This window comes from Gastrolobium bilobum, unplaced genomic scaffold (genome assembly GCF_033153095.1).
Source record: "Gastrolobium bilobum isolate Gb01-03AN ecotype WA unplaced genomic scaffold, APGP_CSIRO_Gbil_v1 utg55986, whole genome shotgun sequence".
In the NCBI taxonomy this organism is placed as follows: Eukaryota; Viridiplantae; Streptophyta; class Magnoliopsida; order Fabales; family Fabaceae; genus Gastrolobium; species Gastrolobium bilobum.
Window position 1 is genome coordinate 43,493 of NW_026898879.1, and position 20,278 is coordinate 63,770.

At 35.6% G+C, this 20,278-nt stretch overlaps 2 protein-coding genes and 1 pseudogene across 2 annotated transcripts; 2 read left to right on the top strand and 1 right to left on the bottom strand.

The window, feature by feature from the left end:
• Positions 1-10,401: 10,401 nt before the first annotated feature.
• LOC133285010 (cytochrome b561 and DOMON domain-containing protein At3g59070-like) lies at positions 10,402-10,887 on the top strand. Its single transcript, XM_061482161.1, has one exon. It carries the CDS (start codon positions 10,402-10,404, stop codon positions 10,885-10,887), a length of 486 nt encoding a protein of 161 aa, XP_061338145.1.
• A 3,981-nt stretch (positions 10,888-14,868) lies between these two features.
• Positions 14,869-15,294, top strand: LOC133285011 (glyoxylate/succinic semialdehyde reductase 2, chloroplastic-like; annotated as a pseudogene).
• On the bottom strand, positions 15,291-20,208 carry LOC133285012 (uncharacterized; the record flags this gene model as incomplete). Its single annotated transcript, XM_061482162.1, has 6 exons — positions 15,291-15,294; positions 15,883-17,413; positions 17,663-18,318; positions 18,424-18,958; positions 19,094-20,016; positions 20,116-20,208. Coding segments are annotated over 6 exons (3,742 nt in total), but the record flags the coding sequence as incomplete, so codon positions are not given.
• Positions 20,209-20,278: the final 70 nt, after the last annotated feature.

Sequence of the window (20,278 nt, forward strand, 5' to 3'; positions counted from 1 at the left end):
GATCGTCCTAGTGTTAGTAGTGAGCAAATCTATACCACCGCAATTAAATGCTCTCCTTACTATCAGTATGCATCCAAATAGCCAAAAAAATGCGAAGCATCTTCCGGTTAGTGTTTCGAATGATAAATCTCCATATCCAGCTGTGGAGATAGATACCATGGTGAGATAGAAACTATCAATCACAAGAATTGGGATTATCATTCATGGCTTTAGGGATTATCATTCTCTGGATTGCTTTAGGACTAATTGGAGTGCATTATTTTGAGCACAAGAATTGGGTCGATAGTTTCTATCTCACCATGGTATCTATCTCCACAGTTGGATATGGAGATTTCTCATTCGAAACACTAACCGGAAGATGCTTCACATTTTTTTGGCTATTTGGATGCACATACTGATAGTAAGGAGAGCATTTAATTGCGGTGGTATAGATTTGCTCACTACTAACACTAGGACGATCACACTACCCACTTATACTTGATTATATAGCCCCCCTTGTTTATATAGCCCTTCATCAACATAGTTTTTTGTGTTTGCTTAACGTTTGATTCCCCTCTACTCCATCCCATTGGTGGTCAGTCTTGGAGTTCATATTTTGGTTAAAAATGAATTGTTAATCTTTATTGATTCACTGATATCCTTTATATACATCACTATACTACATCAGGATACAGGAGATTATAGCTTAAGAGTAGTAACTGAAAAGAAAACTAACTAACTACTCAACAGCTGTACAAACAGAAAAGCCAGGTGGCATAACAGAAAAGCCAGGTGGCTTTGAGTGAATAAATTGAACTGATTGCTGAGTGGAAGATGTGGGCCGGACTTGAGTCTTGGGTCTTGTGGGCTTGACTAAGTCTTGTGTTGTATGATCTAATACCCCCCCACAAACTGGGCTATGAATGTCATGAATGCCCAGTTTGGAGAGGAGTGTCCGAAACAGCAGAGGAGACAAAGGTTTTGTAAAGAAATCAGCTAGCTGAGCATCAGAAGAGATTGGCAGCAAATGCAACAATCCAGAAAGGATTTTCTCTCGAGTGACGTGGCAATCAATCTCGATATGCTTTGATCTTTCGTGGAAAATGGGATTGTGAGCAAGAGCAATGGCTGATCTGCTGTCACAATATACAGATGCAGGGCGAGTCCAGGGAACGCCTAAGTCACGAAGAAGAAACTGTAGCCATTGCAATTCACAGGTTAAGCTAGCTAAGGCACGGTACTCAGCTTCAGAAGAAGAACGAGATACTGTAGCCTGTTTCTTAGATCGCCAAGAAACCAATGAATTTCCTAAGTAGACACAATAACCTGTGATGGACTTGCGAGATTCAGGACACGATCCCCAGTCAGAATCAGCAAAAGCACGAATGCTGATATCGTTTGAGGCAGGAAAGAATAATCCGGCAGCTGGAGACCCCTTCAAGTAACGTAACACACGATGAGCTGCTTGTAAGTGAGTGTCCATAGGCTGAGACACAAACTGACTGAGACGATTAACCGAAAAGGAGATGTCTGGTCGTGTGGTTGTAAGATAGAGTAGCTTTCCTATCAATCGTCTGTAGGCAGTAGGATCAGCAAGAGGAGAACCATCAGTGGAAGTCAGTGTCAAAGAAGAATCCATAGGGGTAGAGACTGGTTTGGCTCCAAGGAACCCTGAATCTGCCAAAATTTCCAGTGTGTATTTCCTTTGATTGATAGTGAGACCAGTTGAAGAGCGAGCAATCTCTAGACCAAGGAAATAACGCAGGGAACCAAGAACCTTGATCTTAAATTGAGCATCCAAGTAGGCTTTAACTTGATGAATTTCATTAAGATCATTCCCACATAAGACTAGATCATCAACATAAACCAGCAAGGCTGTAAATGAGGATCCACGAGAAACAGTGAATAAGGAATGATCAGAATGAGATTGACTATAACCAAGAGAAAACAGTGCCATTGAGAGTTTGGAATGCCACTGACGGCTAGCCTGTTTAAGACCATACAAGGACTTCTGCAAACGGCAAACCTGACTTGGTCGAGAGCAAGAGAGTCCAGGAGGTGGAACCATATACACTTCCTCATGGAGATCACCATGGAGGAAGGCATTATTTACATCAAGCTGTTGGAGATGCCATCCTCTAGCCACTGCAACTGAGATGAGGACCCGAATAGTAGAAGCCTTGGCCACAGGGGAGAAGGTGTCAAAATAGTCAACACCTTCAAGTTGAGTGAAGCCTTTGGCAACTAGCCGTGCCTTGTACCTCTCAATGGAGCCATTGGCATGATATTTGATTTTAAAAACCCATTTGCAACCAATGGGATTTTTACCAGGGGGCAGATCAACAAGTGACCAAGTCTTGTTATGCTCAAGTGCTGCTAACTCAGATTGCATTGCTGCAAGCCATTGTGGGTGTTTACTGGCTTGGTTAAAGGTCTGAGGCTCAGAATTAACAGAGGCATTAAGGCAAAAATGTTTATACATAGGAGAACAATGTGAGTAAGAAATAACTTTAGATAAGGAATGTGGTGTGGAAGAAAGGAGAGAAGGTATACCTGAATGAGACTGGTTAAGATGTGCAGCAAGTAGCCCAACATGATAGTCTTGAAGATATTGTGGGGCTTGTCTGGATCGGGTTGATCTGCGAGCAGGATGAATGATGTCTGATGATGGAATGGCTAATGCTGGAGCATCAGAATTGATGCCAGGTGGGGGAATGGTTAATGTTGGTGCATGAGAATGGATGCCAGGTGGGGTTAAGGTGAAATTTTGGGTAGCAGGATTGATGACATCTGGTATGAGAGAGGGTGGAGAAGTGGCATTTGTCGGGGAGAGATCATAAGTAGGGAAAAAAGGGGTAGTAGTGGGAATGGGGGATATGATGGTATTATGAAATGGAAAATGTTCTTCAAAAAATATGACATTCCTTGATGTGTGAATTTGATGGGTAAGCAAGTCATATACAATATAACCTTTGGTGCCTGGTTTATAACCAATAAAGGCACATTTGTGGGATCTAGGTGAAAATTTGGTACGATGAGCAGATAAGGTTGAAGCAAAGCATAGGCAACCGAATGTACGTAAATGGTCAAATGTGGGTGGTTTATCATGTAATGTTTGATAAGGTGTTGAGTGGTTGAGTAAAGGTGTGGATAATCTGTTGATGATGTGGGTAGCATGCAAAATGGTATAAGGCCAAAGGGAAGATGGAAGCTTGGCTTGAAAGAAAAGTGAGCGAGCCACATTTAATAAGTGTTGGTGTTTCCTCTCCACAACACCATTTTGTTGTGGAGTTTCTACACAAGTAGTTTGATGGATGATACCTTTGCTTAGGTAAAAGTCATTCATTTTGAATTCATTTCCGTTGTCTGTTCGAATGATTTTCAGAGATGTGTTATATTGATTTGTAATGAGGGCAATGAAATTAAGAAGATGCTGTCGAGTTTCACTTTTGGTCTTCATAAGTATTACCCAAGTGAACTTGGAAAAATCATCTACTAGAGTTAAAAAGTATTTTTCACCATGAATTGAAGGCAAGGAGCATGGCCCCCAAATATCAGCATGCAGTAAGTCAAAAGGTTTATTTGATCTGGTATGGCTAGGTACAAAATATAGTTTCTTCTGTTTGGCTAGGAAACATACATCACAAGGGTGTGTAAAATCTTTACAAGGAATATAGGGGAAACAATTGGACATTTGCTGCATTACTTGTTGAGAGGGATGGCCAAGTCTATGATGCCATAGAATTGCAGCTTTGTCATTATTTATAGGCTTTGAGACAACATTGCAGTGGGTTCTAGGTTGAGTCTTGGGTCTTTTGGAGTCTTCAGAAACTATCACATATAGGCTATTTTGTTGCTCAGCTAAACCAGTCTTCATGCTGGTATGGGGCTGTTGCAGAAAACAAGATGAACCATGAAATATTAGTGAACAATTGGTATTTTGCAAAAGTTTGCTAACAGAAACTAAATTGACTGAAAAGTTGGGAACATATAAAACATTTGAAAGAGTTAATTGAGGAGAAATGTGAATGGTTCCAGAATGTGTTGCCAACACATGATGGCCATCTGGTAACATAACAGAGATAGGTTTGATTTTCTGTAAAGATGAGTATTCGGATAATTCATGAGATATATGATCAGTGGCTCCTGTATCAAGGAGCCACTTGATGTGAGATTTACCTGGTTGGTTCATGACATTAGGAATATCTGTTTCTACCTGTGCAGCAGAAACTTGAGCAAGGTTTGTGGAATGTGAATTAACATTGGTATGTTGTGGAAGTGTTTGCAGAAGGGAATTGGCATTGGCATCTTGTGGATGTGTTTGCAGAAGATGTAGTATCTGATGGTATTGGTCATGTGACAAGGTAGAAGGTAGTGTCTGATGATATTGATCATGTGGTAGGGTAGCAGAATTATTTGGAGCTTGTTGTAAGTTTTCCTGGTGAATGCCTTCATATGAGATTTCAACATAGTTAGCATTGTGATTGAGTCTGTTCCTGTATCCTGGTGGAAAACCATGCTTATGATAGCAGGTTTCCACTGTGTGATTGTTACGGCCACAGTATGTGCATAGCTTACCACCATTGTTTTGTGCTCTTCCATAGATATTTCCAAAGTTACCACCATTGTTTGGTCCTCTTCCAAAAGTATTTCCAAAACTATTTCCAAAATTATTTCCACGGCCACGTCCTCTTCCATAATTGCCTCCTCTATGAAAAACTTGAGTAGCAGCATTAGCAAATGAGTTAACTACATCTGTGGATGGTTCAAGAGTATTACCTCCTAGGAGCTGTCTTTCTTGCTGGCTTACCAAGGAGAAAACTCGATTTACATTAGGAAGAGGATCGATCAACATAATTTGTGATCTCACCTGTCCATATTGATCATTTAGACCTCTGAGAAACCTAATCACATAGTCACTCTCTCTGTATGTTCTTGGAAGTGTGACAACTCCACAAGTACAAGCAACATCACATCTACAACTTGGCAGTGGCCTCAAATTCTCGAGTTCATCCCAAAGAATCTTCAATTGAGTGAAGTATTCACTCACACTCCTATCACCTTGTTGCAGTTTGAACATGTCTTCCTGCAAATCTGAGACTCGAAATATATCAGTTTGAGCAAACCGATCTTGTAAATCCTTCCAAACATCATATGCTCTTTCAATCTAAATAATGGATTGAGCAATTGTTTCTGTTATTGATCGATGGATCCATGCTAGGACCATCGTATTGCAACGTTGCCATAGAGGAAACATCGGATCTGTTGGTAAAGGTGCTTCAATGGAGCCATCAACGAAACTCAGTTTGTTTTTGGATATCAGCGCCACGGTCATGCCTCGACGCCATGTATGATAGTTTCTTCCTGATAACGGAGGTGAGACCAACACCATGGATGGACTTTCATTAGGATGCAAAAAATAAGGATTGGACGGGTTTGTGATATGCTCTGCAATCAGATTCATGTTCGCCATTGTTTGACGATTGAGAAACGAAGAAATCAACAATTAAACGAAAGAAAGAAAGGGAGATTTTGTTAATCACAGCGGAGAAAGAAAGCGTAGTTACCAGAGCCCCTTTTTCAGAGCTCTGATACCATCTTGGAGTTCATATTTTGGTTAAAAATGAATTGTTAATCTTTATTGATTCACTGATATCCTTTATATACATCACTATACTACATCAGGATACAGGAGATTATAGCTTAAGAGTAGTAACTGAAAAGAAAACTAACTAACTACTCAACAGCTGTACAAACAGAAAAGCCAGGTGGCATAACAGAAAAGCCAGGTGGCTTTGAGTGAATAAATTGAACTGATTGCTGAGTGGAAGATGTTGGCCGGACTTGAGTCTTGGGTCTTGTGGGCTTCACTAAGTCTTGTGTTGTATGATCTAATGGCATGCTGCTATTCCTTTGGGCAGAGAGATAGCATTGACTCATCCTCTTTGGTATTTGTTCTTCAAGGTGCTTTCTGTAGGTTTCAAATGCTTGTCTCTCTTTGGTATAACTTTGTTTGGTAGCATTAAACTCCTTTGTTTTTTCTTCAACAGTGGGGGGCAAAGTCATTTTCAGCATGCTACACTCTTCCTCAACCGTCCTTTGGTCTTGTTTTTTAGCCTTTGCATCGTGTATCCAAAAGAGGAAGGGTGTTTTACTGTGAAGAATTGTCTGCTCTTATTTGTTCCTTGTGTCAAACGTTGAAGTGGCTGAACTACTGCTCTGTATGTACAGCTAAGGATATTTGTCTTCTTCAAGAGAGACAACGACCAAGAGAAATTATAGCCATCTTCATTGGACATGCCCTTCTGAATTTTCTGAAATTTCCCTTCTTATGCTTATTACTTTTTCCGAAAAAAATAAAGATGCTGTCGAATGGTCACGTGATCTTTCCCTTCTTAAGCATCCTCAATTTGATGGAGTGCGTGATCTTTCCATTAGTAACCAGTTATTAGAGAAGTGTAAGCATCCTCAATTTGATGGAGTGTGTTAGGGACGTGCCTAACAAGAGAGAGAAGATCAGAAAGTAACAGAAGAGATGATATTAAAATGCAGTAAAGGTATCAATTACACTACAATCCTATTTGTACTTCTCTTAACAACACCTGTTATGAGTATTGAAACCCACCATGACACGTCTACAACTAATAACCACAACGTGTAACCTTCCTAATTACAATTGTAACTGACGTGGGGTCCTACCCCAATGAAATCAACCATGGGATTCTCATATTATATATCATTTGCTCATGCACATTATACTTGATTATAAGTTGTGCACATTACATTATACATGGTTATACCCCTTAAAACAAATCTGAAGCCCTTCAAATTTTTACTATTTCCATGCTTTGATTTCTAATCGGTTGAAGTCATCAATCAAAGTCATTCAAACTGACAAGGGTGGGGGACTTTTGCTCTTCCACTCAACTCTTTAATAAACTAGGCATTGTTCATTGTGTAGCCTGCGCTCACACTTATGATCGAAATGATGTTGTGGAAATAAAAAACAGACACATAGTAGAGACAGGCCTATGCCAGGGTAAAACAAAAACAAAAAGAAAAAGAGAGCAGCAAATCACATAAAGCAGAGGAGGACAATTAGAGATCAGGCCTTTGGTTATAAAGACAAAAGTCTTTAATGCTGAAGTTGCAAATAGAACTAAGCAAAAATGAGAACAGAAAAAGAGACCTAAGGATGATCATCAAAATAGAGAGTGGAAGGGGTTTCTTTGCTTGGGGAGACAATACTGCAATATGCAGAGGCTGCATCATTTCAGACTTTAGGATCAGATACATCAGGTTTATAAAAAACAGACACATAGTAGAGACAGGCCTATGCCTCTTTACCCATGAAATCTTGGGAACCCACAATGAACTTACAGCAAAAGGGGCAAAATCAGAACATACCTTTCTTCTTGTTCTTTATTGAGAGGTATGTATTGAAGATGAAATGGATTCTTCTTGTTGTTCTTTAGTGAGAGGTATGTATTGAAGATGAAATGGATTCCTATACGAGCCAAAGTTTCTTTTTCTTTTGAAAAAGAAAAAGAAAAAGAAAAATACAACACTGATGTGAACTGTATAAGTAAAAAAGTAAATCTGAACGTGGCTGTATCTCGAACCTCACTAATCAGACAATCTGTACGTGGCTGTATCATAAAAGTGGCTGTATCCCGTAAATCTGAACGTGACTATCCCATACAACGTTTTCTTTTGGGTAAAACTGTATAAGTAAAAAAGTAAAAGTAATTTTTTTTAAATCTCATAAATTTTAAAAGAGGTAAAAGTAAAAAGTAAAAAAGAAATTTTAAATTTCCTTTATTTTAACAGAAGTAAAACAGTAAAGAATATTTTTTACCCCTATTTATCAATTAGACAATCAGATATGAAATGAAAATTTAGACAATCAGACACGATAATATTTTTTTTAGAGCAACTGCATTTTTTTTTGTATTAAAGTTTAATTTTTTTTGTCTTTTTTATTATTCAAGGCTTTAAGTATTTATTTTTTCTCTGATTATTTTTGTTATTACATTTATGTTTTATATTTATGTTTTTTTTTGTTAGACTTTTAATTTTCTGTTTTAACTTTTATCTACATTCTGCAAATGTTTATTTTATTTATTTTTTACTGTTCAATTATTTATTTTCTCTCCATTTATTTTTGTTTTTGTACTTCTGTTTTGTTATATTAATATATTCATATGTTTGTTTTTTCTATTAGTCTATTTATTATCTGTTTATAGTTTTTGTATCATATAAATTATATGTTTGTTTTCTTTTTTTTTGGTTAGGCTAATTATTTTCTGTTTATTTTTTATTGCTTTTGTTTTTAGTTAATTATATTTATGGAGTACAATTTAGTGTATCACTTAGGTACACTTTGCACAGTAACGTTGTAGCGCTACACGATATAGCGCTATAGCAGTTTGGAGGTTTGGCCGCTACGCGCCGCTATCCGAGATTAATAAGTATGATATACTCATAGAAGCATCAACTGGAGTAGTAGGCGAAATATAATGTTAAAGCACATACATGTCTGCCTTGCTCGAGGGCATAAATTTCTTGCCAGAAGAGGCTCCAATTGCATGCTTATAGATTCATAATTTCAAATCCTAGGTTGTATCCCTCATTTGAAACGTGGCTGTTAAACCAACATCAACCAGCAAATCTGAACGTTTTTTCTTTTGGTTTTTGTCTTTAGAGATAAGAGAAGAGCGAAGAGAAACCAAAAGGTGATGAACCGGTTTGGAAAAAGCATAACTGGTTCAGGAAAAAGCAAAACCCGTTACAAGTTCAGCAGAAAAATCAATCTGAACCAAACCATGCACACTGCTAGCATGTAACATCAGGAAGGTGCAACTTTCAAGGCATTGCCATTATTTATGAATTTGCAAGATTGTCTCCTATTTGACTCTCTCATATTCTTGTTATGTTTTTGTGATGCTTCTTACATTCATATTTTACATATGTTACAATAGAATAAGTCAAAAGACGAGAATTTAAATTCCTTCGTTTTGCTCCGACAATCTGATATAAAAGAAATTAAGCACAATTTTTTTAATACCGGCTTCTTTGTGGCCTGAAATATATGCATTCATATACATTTGTAACTCTTGAGATATATAAAATCATTAATGTAACCTCACCCAACAGCTTAATCGTTTGAGTTGAATTGGTTCTTTACAGTAAGTAATTGACTTTTGCAAATAGTTAAACTAAACTAAAATAATATTTTTCTTGCAGCAAATGTGTTTCATCGTGACTTGAGGTCAAAAAGCATTCTAGCTAATGCTAAATGCAATCTAAGATTGTTATTTTGGGGTTGCCTAGGTTTCATTTAATGAGGATCCATGAGCTATATTCTGGACTGTAAGTATTCCATTGTAATACAATGCTAATTATTTTACTAACTTATACATATTTGTACTCGGCCCTTTTTGGGCCACTATGATTCTAACTTTAAAATAAAACAAACCATGGTTTATCAATATGGATTTGATGTGGAAGCGAGTAATATAATCTTGTTTGCAGATTCTTATTTGTCTCTTGATTCAATATATATATTAGGAAAAAAAAAATTAATCCCCACCGTTTCCACCGGAAATCCTTTATCATTTGTGCTTCGTACCATGCCATGTTGCCAAAAAAGCAAAAACAACACCTAAATAATATAGCAAATCATCAATGACGGAATTGCTAGAAAACAAAAAACTTTCTGTGGTTAATTTTTGAAATAACTACACGTCTACTTATTTATTTTCCTATCAAATAATTTTCGTACTTTATTTTATTTGTAATTTATCATATATAATATAATCTTACTATGATTAATGCCATGTGTATATATATATATATATATATATATATATATATATATATATATATATATATAAGGGATTAGATAATTAGTTGTGTAGATATTTCAAAATAATTTGTCAAACTTATTTTGATGTTCATGTTACAAATTAATACGTGAAAAAATGTAGGATAAAATATATTGCATTGCTTAAATTAAAAAACATTTTACAAAAAGATAAAAAAAATTCTTCAACAAGATAAGATAAGTTTTCATTGTTTAAATTCAAATATATCTAACAATAAGATAGAGTTTCCACTTCAACAATAAGATAAGATAAACTATTCAATACATAACAAGAAAAAATAAAACAAAAATAAAAGCCATCACGTATGACATGGAAGCATTGCAAAGGGTTCTAAACATTCAACAAAACCGTCTCTATTTTTTTTTCCTCCCTAATCATGTTTTCGTTTGGAAACCTTCTCTTTTTTCTCATACTCTTCACACACATCTTTGTTTCTCACACTTTCATTAATGAACCAAAGCCATGCAGTTCATACACTTTTCCTAATCACATTAACTATGCAGCATGCAAGGATTTGCAATTTCTGAAATCCTCTATGCACTGGAATTACTATCCATCCTCAAGAACAGTTGATGTTGCTTTCCAGAAGGAAAACACAACGGACTCTAGTTGGATTGCTTGGGCCATCAACCCCACCTCAAAGGGTATGGTTGGTTCCCAAGCATTTGTGGCTGTTCCAACATCTTATGGGACTTTCAAAGCCTATACCTCACCAATAACAAGTTATGTAACTCTCTTGCAACACGGTAATCTTAGTTTCCCTGTTCATAATGTTTCGGCAATCTACACAGACGGCCATAAGATCATCTTTGCAAGTTTCCAACTTCCATCCAATGTGACTTTGGTGAATCACGTTTGGCAAGAAGGTTTTGCTTGGGATGATGGAACTTTAAAAGCACATTTCCTATCAGGACCTAATCTTCGGTCTTTTGGTACCTTGGATTTTATATCTGGGAATGTTTCAGAAACAGGTGTAAAAGTGAATTCCTCAAATACGACACTAAAAGACGTAACTAGTTAAACTAACTCTTTAATTTGAATTTGTTTATACTTTTATCTTCAGTTTGAAACTTTGAATGGTATAGTATGCATTAATAACAATTTGCATTTTCAGGTCCATGGAATCTTGAGTTTTTTTATTTGGGGATTTTTAATGCCTCTTGGGATAATATTCGGCTTCATGAAAGAATTTGAATTTGATTGTGGAGCACCTGCAAGCTTTTTGCATGGAGCATGTGTATCTATGGTATTTTTTATTTGCTCTGCTGGCTTTTCTACTGGTTTGTATATGGGAAATCATAATCATTCCGGCGTTCATAATACTTCACACAGATTTATTGGGATCACTCTAATGTATCTGACATATGTTCACGTATGTGTTGATATATTTCTGAAGCCTGAAAATCACAAGTATAAAATATTTTTGAAATTTTTTCATTTTATAGTCGGTTATTCAATTTCTTTCCTAGCAATGTTGAACGGCTTCATCGGTTATGACATCCTACACCTTGATGATGACGACAGCAAAGGTATTTATTATGGGACAGTTCTGTTCTTGGCCGGATTAGCTTGGGTCGTGGAATCGGTTATCCTTCTAACTTTCATCTTTGGAATGATTACAAATTTGCTTTGTGCAAAACATTTTATTACGTTGCATTCTCATGTTGTGACCCTTTGATTTTTGCGTGTAAAACTTTTCTTTTCTTTTTAATAAATGCTATATTTCATATGTTCAAGTATGTGTTGCTATATTTCTGAAGCCAGAGAATGATCTCAGGAACAGAATATTTTGGGAAATTTTTCATTATATAGTCGGTAATTCAATTTTGTCCTAGCCATATTGAACGCCCACATCGGTTTTTTCATGCTCAAGGTTGATGACTGGAAAGCATATTATTATTTTGTAATTCTGGTCTTGGCCGTAATTGCTTTCCAAGTGGAGTTGGTTAGCGTTCCAATTTCAATCTTTTAAAAATTATTTTAAAATTGTAATGAAATTTAATTTGACCTTTAATGTTCTTATTATTTAAATTCGGCACTCATACATTCCATTTTGTTTTTAACATTTGTAATATTAAATTAATTACGCGAAATTCCAAGGATAAATGATAATCAGTCGCTTTATTTAGGTATTAGGTAGTTTAGTTACGTAATTGTGTATAATGAATCAATTTTATTGATTTACTTAATTTTTCTAGGCTGCTATACTTATCAGCTATGCTTACCACAGTTAGTGTTCGTTTGGATGAACTTTTATTTCTAAAAAAGTTACTTTTTTTAAAATAAAAATCTTTTTGAGAATTTTTTGATGTTTGGATAACAACTTTTTAAAAAAACAAAATTTAAAATAAAAGTAAAATATTACTTTTTTTTATAGCCAGTGGTTGGTTGCTTTTAAAAAAAGCAGAAATTAAAAAATAATATAATTTTTTTTTTGGAAAAAAGATAATATTAATTTTTAAAATACAATTTTAACTTTATCCTATCATACATATTTTATCTCTCCTTATCTTACGATCATGCTATTTTATCTCTCATTTATTGTAATTTTATATATAAAAAATGTTTTTTTATTTTAACATCCAAACAATTTTTTTTTATGTAAAAGTGATTTTTAGATCATACATCTAAACATAAAATAACTTTACCTTTTGAAAAAAATAATTTAAAAAAAAACAATGCATAAAAAGTCATTTTTTTAAAAAGTCATCCAAACGGGCCATTATTAGATTATCAGTTTTAAATCCAATGTTTCTCATTTTTTGCTAATTTTTTCCACTCTCTCCAATCTCACCAACCGAAATTCTACAATTGGATAATGCATCTTGTAAGGCCTACATGTGACTGTAGTATAAAGTTGGTATTAATTTTGATTTAATGTGCAAGTTATATAAAGGTAATTTGGCTAGAAGATAGGAAATATGAAAATAAATAACTATTATTGATAGGTGCATTTATTATGAAGGACAATTGTTTGACAGAAGGTTAAACGGAAAAATCCTCATAGTGTGCCCATATCCTTATCAAAGAGCATACAGGAAAGAAAAAAGGTCTAGGCTATCAAAAGTTTTCTGCCATTAATGATCACAATTATTCTAGGCGCTTTTGAAGATCAAAGAATCTTTTGCATGGTGGATAAAAGTTAATATCCCTAATTTTATTTATGTTTATGAAAATATGAATTTCTGAAAACCAATTTTGTTCTTTTATGATTAATCCTAAGGTAGAAGACAAAAGTTGTTGAATGTTTACATTTCTACGGAATTTCAACCGAGAAACGCTGCGATTAAGCGTAACTTCCCGCTACAAGTTCGAGATTTGATCGAATAACAAGTACTCCACCGTTTCTACAAGAAATCCTTTATCATTTGTGCTTCGTACCATGCCATGCTGCCAAAAAAGCAAAAACAACACCTTGGATATGATTGGTTCCCAAGCATTTGTGGCTGTTCCAACATCATATGGGACTTTTAAAGCCTATACCTCACCAATAACAAGGTATGTAACTCTCTAGCAACACGGTAATCTCAGTTTCTCTGTTCATAATGTTTCAGTAATCTACACAAACAAACGGCCACAAGATCATCTTTGCAAGTTTCCAACTTCCATCCAATGTGACTTTGGTGAATCACGTTTGGCAAGAAGGTTTTGCATGGGATGATGGAACTTTAAGAGCACATTTCCTATCAGGACCTAATCTTCAGTCTTTTGGTACCTTGGATTTTATATCTGGGAATATTTCAGGTGTAAAAGTGAATTCCTCAAATACGACACTAAAAGACGTAACTAGTTAAACTAACTCTTTAATTTGAATTTGTTTATACTTTTATCTTCAGTTTGAAACTTTGAATGGTATAGTATGCATTAATAACAATTTGCATTTTCAGGTCCATGGAATCTTGAGTTTTTTTATTTGGGGATTTTTAATGCCTCTTGGGATAATATTCGGCTTCATGAAAGAATTTGAATTTGATTGTGGAGCACCTGCAAGCTTTTTGCATGGAGCATGTGTATCTATGGATAATATTATGGCCCTACATTTAATGCCTCTTGGGATAACTGGTTTGTATATGGGAAATCATAATCATTCCGGCGTTCATAATACTTCACACAGATTTATTGGGATCACTCTAATGTATCTGACATATGTTCACGTATGTGTTGATATATTTCTGAAGCCTGAAAATCACAAGTATAAAATATTTTTGAAATTTTTTCATTTTATAGTCGGTTATTCAATTTCTTTCCTAGCAATGTTGAACGGCTTCATCGGTTATGACATCCTACACCTTGATGATGACGACAGCAAAGGTATTTATTATGGGACAGTTCTGTTCTTGGCCGGATTAGCTTGGGTCGTGGAATCGGTTATCCTTCTAACTTTCATCTTTGGAATGATTACAAATTTGCTTTGTGCAAAACATTTTCGATGAGAATTGAATTCTGATGTTATGATCATTCGATTTGTGTGTAAAACTTTTCTTTTCTTTTTTTTTAATAAATGTAGGGCCACTACTAGTTGAGTCACAACATGAGATAATATATAGCAAATTATCAATGACGGAACTAGTGGAAAACAAAAAACTCTAGTCACAATTACGCAAACCAACTCACACATTAAGGATTTTCAATACAATTATTTTCTTATTTAAACATCCATTTCCATCATGGTAAAAAGCACAACCATTTTGAGAGCATTCATTTGCTAAACAATTACCTCAACAGTCCGACGGAAGAGAAGGTGACGAAAGATGATAGTAAATATTAATAGAGCCCCACACACACAAAAAAGTAAAATTAACAAACGTTTTTTCAAAAAATTTCCAAGGAAATTTCTCGGCCAAAAAGCAAAGACTAATCCCCTCAAGTTGAAAAGATTACACGATTGTGAATACAGTCTTTACCAACAAAGCATTTTCTACACACGTGATCATGTTTAAAGACCCAACTATCTATCAACTATGTAAGACTTTGTGAAACAGTTGTTCCCCTCTTGGACATCATGGGGAAATCAAAATTTTACCTCGGTGATGTTGGAAGTGGAGCTGCAGTGAAACTAGTTGTCAATATGATCATGGGCAGTATGATGGCGTCCTTCTCAGCGAGAAAGTTGGGTTGGATCCATATGTCTTAGTAGAGGTAGTTTCATAGGTGAAATTTGTGCTCCAATGTACTCAACCAAAGGCCCATCAATGATACAATCACTTTACCCAACTGCATTCCCTCTAAAGCATCAACAAAAGGATCTAAGACTTGCCCTGGGTTTAGCAGAGTCTGTTTCCCAACCTACTCCAATTGCAGCTTCAGGCTTCAGCTAATGAGTTATATAAAGTTGCAAAAATCCCATGCTCTTAGTGATCAGGACTTTTCAGCTGTCATTGACGCATTAAAATCCAATTTAACAAATGTTGATTTACAATTATTTTAACTGTAATAAAACAAAAAATATAAGAATGATAAATCTAGCTTCTGTTAGGCATTACCGCCTCTTTATATATTACAGCTTTTTTAAACAATCATATAAATGTCATTTAAAACTAATAATACTTATCATGTAGTATTTTAGATTCGGTTTATCTTTTATTAAAACTAGTGAATTACCCGTGCCGATGCACGGGAAAAAAAATTGGTTTGTTTGGCGTGGTGGGTCGGCCCTCTGGGCCGAACTCATTTTGTCAGTATTTCAAAGGTCCCAAACAGTCATTTTTTTAAATAACAAAACAGTCATTCATTGTTACATTAAAAATAGGAAAGAAAATAGGATAATAAAGGTCATATCTTTGAAAATAGATAAGGAAAAGAGACGCGAATAAACAGTCATTTTTTTTGTCTTTACCTGTACCATACAATGAAGTTATATCTTTGAAGAAAGAACCCAATATACTATAGCAGTCTTTGAAATACTTCCTTGTAAACTATATTAAGGGTACTATTCGTAACGCAGCCATTTTCATCAAGTATCAATATCTTCAATCCATGCTTACTCTTTACTCTAGAGAGTGCCACATATAATTGCCCATGAGTGAAGACAGGCTTAGGGAGATAAATTGCAACATGTGAAAGTGATTGTCCTTGACTCTTGTTGATAGTCATGGCAAACGATACAATCAGGGGGAATTGTCTTCTTTGGAAATTTACAGGAAATGTATGACTCGATGGGCTCATCGTCATTCTAGGGATTAACACAGTTTCCCTTATATTGCTTCCTGTAAGTACAATTGCCTCAACAACATGATTCCCTAATTTTGTAATAAGCAATCTCGTGCCATTGCATAAACCTCTCGATTGATCAATATTTCTTAATAGCATTACTGGAACTTTAACTTTCAAGATTAATTTATTATCAGGAATCCCTGAGCATGATAATGTATTTAAGATCTCAGGGGTGATTTCATCATCCTCAACAGAGGAAGTCCCACCTTGCTTAAGAATTTTATCCGAACTCAAAAAAGTCATTTCTTCACCGAGAATCATAGACATTAGGTGCTCGTTTAGCATAGCAACATCGGACAATTTAGGAGTTAGAATAGCACGTTCTTTAAAGAAGGTCTGATCCAAAATATTATCCAAGAGATTCGGATAAACAAAATTAACCATATCCGACAACGGATCTTCCGATTCTCTAATCAACAATTCATCTGGAATTGTTATAATAGATTCTCCATCAACATCATCTCCAAGATTACCATCCCCAACTTTAAGTAGCCACTCAGAAAATTCTTTTATTTCCTCTAAATTGTGAGCGCTACTTCCAGAATTAAGACGCATGTTCTTGGTCAAAGTTAATAAATGACAATGGGACCATAGATGAGAAGAATTGATGGTTGCATGAACTATATCTTGTCTGCTGCCATGAGGAATGACAGGTAATATTTGCCGAAAGTCACCTCCTAGAACAACAACTTTTCCACCAAATGGCATATCAACACAGCTTGTATCAGAAATTCTAAGAACATCTCTCAGTGTCCTATCCAGAGCCTCAAAGCAAAATCTATGTACCATTGGAGCTTCATCCCAAATGATTAACTTTGTTTTTGACAGCAACTCAGCTATAGTAGATTTTGGCCTTATATTACACGTTGAATCTTCATTGATTTGAATAGGAATACGAAATCTAGAATGCGTTGTTCGTCCTCCAGGAAGCAGAAGGGAAGCAATTCCGCTAGAAGCAACATTAAGTACGATTCCAGCTTTTGATCTAATAGATGCTGAAAGAGTATTCCAAATAAATGTTTTTCCTGTACCACCGAACCCGTATAGGAAAAATAACCCTCCATTACCTGCCGTAACTGCTGAAACAATTTTATCATAAACAGCTTTCTGCTCATCAGTGAGGGAATTAATTAGTCTTTTATGCTCCTCTTCCAAAGCAAATCTGTCATACATTAATTCATCCAACACTAATCGATTTTGCATATCAAGCAAAGTTTCACTATTGATGCGTGGCATTGACGGATAATCAGAGAGGCATTTCCCATTGCTCTGCAGTACCTTATCAATTTCTTCAAGAGTTATGTTTTTTATAGACTCTTCTGTAAGAATTGCATCTGACAAAGCATAAAATTCAAAGGAAAAAAAATTAAAAAATTAACAAAGATAAAGTAATCAAAGAAAGAAAAGAGAGCGAAATAAGTACTAAAGCATCATTTGCTGAATGCGGGAAAAAAAAAACAAAATAAGCACTAAAGCAACATTTGCTGAATACGGGCAAAAAAAGCTAATAAGTACTAAGGCAGCATATGCTGATTTCGGTTAAACAAAAAAAAAATTGTATGAAATATTATTATAACACGTACCTTGACGTCCTATTCTTTTCCTATGCCGATAAACAACGTCGTCGGATAAAAATTTCCAACACTCTTCCCAAACTTTTTCAGGTCTGTTCATTGAGTTGGCAAATAACAACAGAGCAAACAGACATCTAAGATAAGCAGCAGATCCCCAGGAACTTGCCTCCTTAATTGCATCAATGTACTCATTGTCATCATCCAGAAGTCCTAAAGAATAGCACGCATCCTTAAATGTAGGAAAAACCACGCCATTGATCGTTCTAAGATCTTCATAACTGGTGCAACCTCTTTGAAAATTAAGCAAGGTGCGAAGATATGAATCTTCTCCATTATTGGCAGAAAAACGATTTATCCTTCCAATGGAAAATCCTTTTTTTCTCGGATTCCATTCATGCGTTTTTTCTTTGAAAACAAATTCAGTCGGGTACTCTCCATAAGTTAGATGCCTACCTTCTGGATATTTTTTATTTGCATCCATCCAAGACTCAAAAATTGACAGTCTAGACTCCGCCCTTGTCTTTACATCATACAACGAATCATTATCACTGAAAATAATGTTCTTTTCATTAGGCAAGTGAAATGGCAATCTCTGAACAGGGGGATATCTCGAATGAATGTCAAATCCAAATATTCTCCAAGCTGCTTCACATGCGGAGACATACCTATCATAAATAAATAAATCGGTGAACATTTAAGTTAATAATTTCTCAAAAAAATTGTGCCAATTTTGTAGGAAAGCAAAACACAATGGAGATTATTTTTAGTACCTGCAGTCATAAAACATTTTTATTTCATCGTCCGAATGATTTATGGCAGCTGTCACTCTGTCATTCCCTTTGTGGATGTATTTAAAAAGATATTTAATGGCACTTCTCTGGCAAGTATATTCAACGTTGATATGAGCCTGGTACTTTAAAAGAAGGTGTGCATTATAGGGCACAACATAACGATTATCAAGTTCAACACCATTTTTGTTCACAACTCTCCCATCATTTCTTCTCTTATAATGAGGAAATCCATCATCGTCAATCAAAGTACGGGAGCAGAAGTTTTTTGGAAATTTTTTTGAACACCGTCCGTCCTTCATGCAAGGAGATTTGTAATTTTCAGGACCACATGGACCATGTATCATGTAACTCGTGACAGCCATAAACAGCGTAGGATTCGTTTCCTTGTCAGGTATCTCCGCTGAAATCAATTTATCAATATCAAGAGCACTTTCAGCTTTGCTTGAAGGGTTCAAGAATAGAAGAATATGAGCATGAGGTAGTCCGCGCTTTTGGAATTCGATTGTACAAACATCTGTTACATTCAAAGAATATAACATAAGTAATAATAAGAATACAACAACGTTATAGAAAGATTCAATGCATGACGTAAATTTTTTTGTATAAAATCCAGTTAACAAAAAGAGTATCAAGTTTATAATATACTTACATGCAATGACTCTGCCAAGAATATTTTCCTTTTTTAAATCATGTAGCAACTGGTCCAATTTGAACTTGAAGACTCTGCATAGAATATCAGGCCGATCTTCAGGGTTCAGCTGTCTGGCCCTAACAAATCGTGTAATTTCTGGCCACTTAGGATTGCAGGTAATTGTTATAAAAAGATGAGGATATCCAGCCCAACGGCAAATTGCGAAAGCATCTTTACAATTTTCAGCCATATATCTAGGTCCGCCTGTGAATGAAGAAGGTATAATGATACGTTTTCCAGTGCTCAGTGCTGCATCTTCACCGCTATCTAATGAATGTTTTATATTTTTGTACAACTCAGCTCTCAGATGACTCTGGTTATATCGAATGAAATTAAGCCGTTCAAACTCAATCATAGTGTATGCATCAACCAGAAATTGTTGGAAAAGTTTCCTTGATCGATGTAGAATTTCTGATTCTCCAGATCGCATCTGAAGTCTAAACGAAAAAAATTCCTTCATGCTGATCATGGCTCTTGCATTTTTCCTACCACTGGATACAGTACGCTGGACATCATCACGATAACCGTCTTCACCGTATGGAAATAACAATGGATACTGCAAGCCAAGATATAATGGATGCTTCACATCGATGCGCTGCAATACTCTATCTTGTGTTTCAATAATGATATCCCTATCGCCCATAGCACTGTCTATATCTCCAACAATCAAAGCTGCCACTTCGGATGCTGTCGGAAGATTATAAACTCTTCCATCACTACCACGCCTTCGAATAAGCCTCAACTTTACACCATTAAAGTCATCTTCCTTATAACGGTCTCTAGCGTACCTGAAAGACTGAGCTATACTGTTGTGCTTATCGAACATCTCCTTCAATAATCGGATAATTTCAGGATCAAGCATATCTTCAGTACTGGTGGAACTGCAAATTTAATAAATAAAAAAATTGTCATTCATATTAGTCAACATAAAAAGATACTCCACATATGAAACATGAGAATTGGGTCAAAAAAAAATATACCTTAGACAACCAAGTCTGTTGTCCACTTCATGCTCAGTGTCGTAAATATAAAGTTGAGCAAATTTTGGAGACTGACTATCAGCAGGCAGAAGACTGCCAATTAAATGCTCGCAAACAAAAGTAGGATCCCCTGCGTCCCAATAATCTAAACATATACAAATAT

Excerpts from the sequence above, each read along its gene's own strand:
- LOC133285010 (XM_061482161.1), top strand. The coding sequence starts at position 10,402 with ATGCACTGGAATTACTATCCATCCTCAAGAACAGTTGATGTTGCTTTC.